This window comes from Silene latifolia, chromosome X (genome assembly GCF_048544455.1).
Source record: "Silene latifolia isolate original U9 population chromosome X, ASM4854445v1, whole genome shotgun sequence".
In the NCBI taxonomy this organism is placed as follows: Eukaryota; Viridiplantae; Streptophyta; class Magnoliopsida; order Caryophyllales; family Caryophyllaceae; genus Silene; species Silene latifolia.
The window spans coordinates 30225464-30228049 of NC_133537.1; the positions used below are offsets into that span (position 1 = coordinate 30225464).

The following is a 2586-nucleotide window of genomic DNA, read 5'->3' on the forward strand; positions in this document are numbered from 1 at the left end:
CTTTATCCTCAGCTATCCAGTTGACCAGTTTGCCTATCATTGCCTTATTCATCATTTCCAAGTTTTTGATCCCTAAACCACCCTCTGCTTTAGGCCTGCACACTGTCTCCCATGCCACCAGTGGAACCCTATGATAGTTAGCACTATTATCCCATAGGAAGTTTCTGCAAACAGCCTCCACTTTTGCAATGATTCCCTTTGGCAGGACAAACAATGAAGCCTAGTAAGAGTGTAAGGTAGTCAACACTGCTTTCACTAAAACAAGTCTCCCAGCATATGAAAACTTTTTTGCTCCATAACCATGAATTCTACTACAGATTTTCTCAACTAGACACTTACAATCTTGTTTTTGCAATCTAGTAGTTTGAATTGGCATGCCAAGGTATTTAAAAGGTAGCTTACCCTCTACAAAACCAGACACACTCAGGATATCATGTTTGAGCTGATCAGGCACCCCTCTGAAATATGCATTGGACTTTGCAGCACTTATCTTTAGTCCAGTTGCTTTAGAAAAAGTAGAGTAAGACTTGAGAAGCAGCATAATGGACTTGGCATCCCCATGGAAAAAAAGTAGCACATCATCTGCAAACATCAAGTTGGCCAGTTGTACTTGCTTGCACATAGAGTGAAAACAAGAGGGGAAAGAGGGTCTCCCTGCCTGAGGCCTCTCTTGCCATGGAAATATCCAAACATTTCCCCATTGAGAGATAAGGAAAAGGATGTTGTTGTTATACATTGCATCAGAATTTCCTGGAACTCCACTGGAAATCTTAGTTCTTCAAGTAATTTTTCAACAAAGGACCACTCCACACTATCATATGCTTTTTGGAGATCTATTTTAAAAAGACATCTAGGAGAAACATTAGGTTTTTCATAGCATCTAATAAGATCTTGGCAAATAAGGATGTTCTCCTGGATGCTTCTATTTTGTATAAAGGCTCCCTGATTAGGATCAATGATGAGAGGCAACACCTCAGCTAATCTTGCACATAGAAGCATGGAAATAACCTTGTAAACTACATTGCATCAGGCTATAGGTCGAAACTGATACACAGTTTGGGGCCTGTCACACTTGGGAATCAAGGTCACATTGGTTGCATTCACTTGTTTCAGCAACTGTCTGGTTCTGAAAAAATCCTGGACAGCATTAATCACCTCCCCTCCAATCTCAGTCCAAGCATCCTTGAAGAATTTGCTTGTGTATCCATCAAGTCCTGGTGATTTGTTATCAGGAATACTGAATACAGCAGCTCTAATTTCCTCCCCAGTTACAGGTCTCAGTAAAATATGCATGTGTTCATCCCTACATCTTTGTCCTTGGTCTATGATCTTCCTGTGTATTTTAGTAGTAGTCTGATTAGTCCCAAGAAGGTGCATATAATACTCCAGGAATGCTGACTGAACCAGCTCTGGACTGTCACACATATTTCCCTTCATGTCCTCAATAAAGATCACCCTATTCCCATTCCTTCTTTTTTTGAGAATGCCATGGAATTAGGCACTATTTGTGTCTCCCTCTTTCATCCAGAACTGCTTAGACTTTTGAGCTAAAAAGCTATCCCTGGCACTGCTTAATTTTTTTAACTCCTGAGAAGCCTCAAATTCTGCAACAAGCAACTGAGTATCAGTGGGATTCCTTCCAATTTGTTCCTGCAAATCATGAACCTGTCTCTGAAGTCTGCTTGTTGAATGCTCAATATCATTATACCCCTCTTTGTTCAAACTTTTCAAGGCTGGTTTCAAATGTTTGAGATTTTTAACTAGCCTGAACATGCTAGTACCCATCAAACCCTTATCCCAATTACTTCTGACAGTATGCAGGAACTCCTTTGCTTCTCCCCACATGTTGAAGTACTTAAAGCATCGTTTTCTTTGGGAAATTTTAGAGCTACTAATAATACAAGGAGTATGATCCATGAGTCCCTCAGGCAAAAAATGGGCATAAAGATCAGGGAGATGATCACACCAGTCCTTATTAACTAGGAACCTATCAATCCTACTATATATCCTCTCCTCAGGTTTTTGTTTGTTATTCCAAGTAAAAAGAGACCCTGTAGCATCAATGTCAATGACTCCACAATCTGCAACACAATACCTGAATGGCTCCATCTCAACTGAGGGAGTGTTGCCTCCCACCTTTTCTCCAGCAGATAGTACACAATTAAAGTCACCAGCAATAGCCCAAGGACCACTGACCTGACTAGCAATTCTCCTTAAATGATCCCATAAAGAAGCCCTATCATTAATAGAGTTGAAAGCATAGACCATTGTCATATAGAAAATGCTTCTAGTCTCAACAGATTCAACCCTCATATGAATGAATTGTGCATTATACTCTACAAATTGTACCTTCATAGCTTGAGGTTGCCACAAAATCAAGATCCTCCCACCATTATGATGTCCATTATTAGTTGATATGCACCAATTATTGAAGCTATTTACAACTTTCTTCAGAACCCTACTCTTTATTTTTGTTTCTAAAAGACCAAACAATCTAATGTCTTTATTCTGTAAGAAATAATTTATTGCTTTTTGTTTTCCTACTCTATTCATGCCTCTCACATTCCAGAATCCTATCTTATCCAT

The 2586-nt window shown here is 39.5% G+C and overlaps 1 protein-coding gene across 1 annotated transcript; it reads right to left on the reverse strand.

Moving 5' to 3' along the window:
• Positions 1-1494: 1494 nt before the first annotated feature.
• LOC141617125 (uncharacterized) lies at positions 1495-2586 on the reverse strand. The gene has a single exon (XM_074434299.1). It carries the CDS (start codon positions 2584-2586, stop codon positions 1495-1497), a length of 1092 nt encoding a protein of 363 aa, XP_074290400.1.

Bases quoted from the DNA above. Each gene is read 5' to 3' on its own strand.
- LOC141617125 (XM_074434299.1), bottom strand. From the start codon at position 2,586: ATGGATAAGATAGGATTCTGGAATGTGAGAGGCATGAATAGAGTAGGA.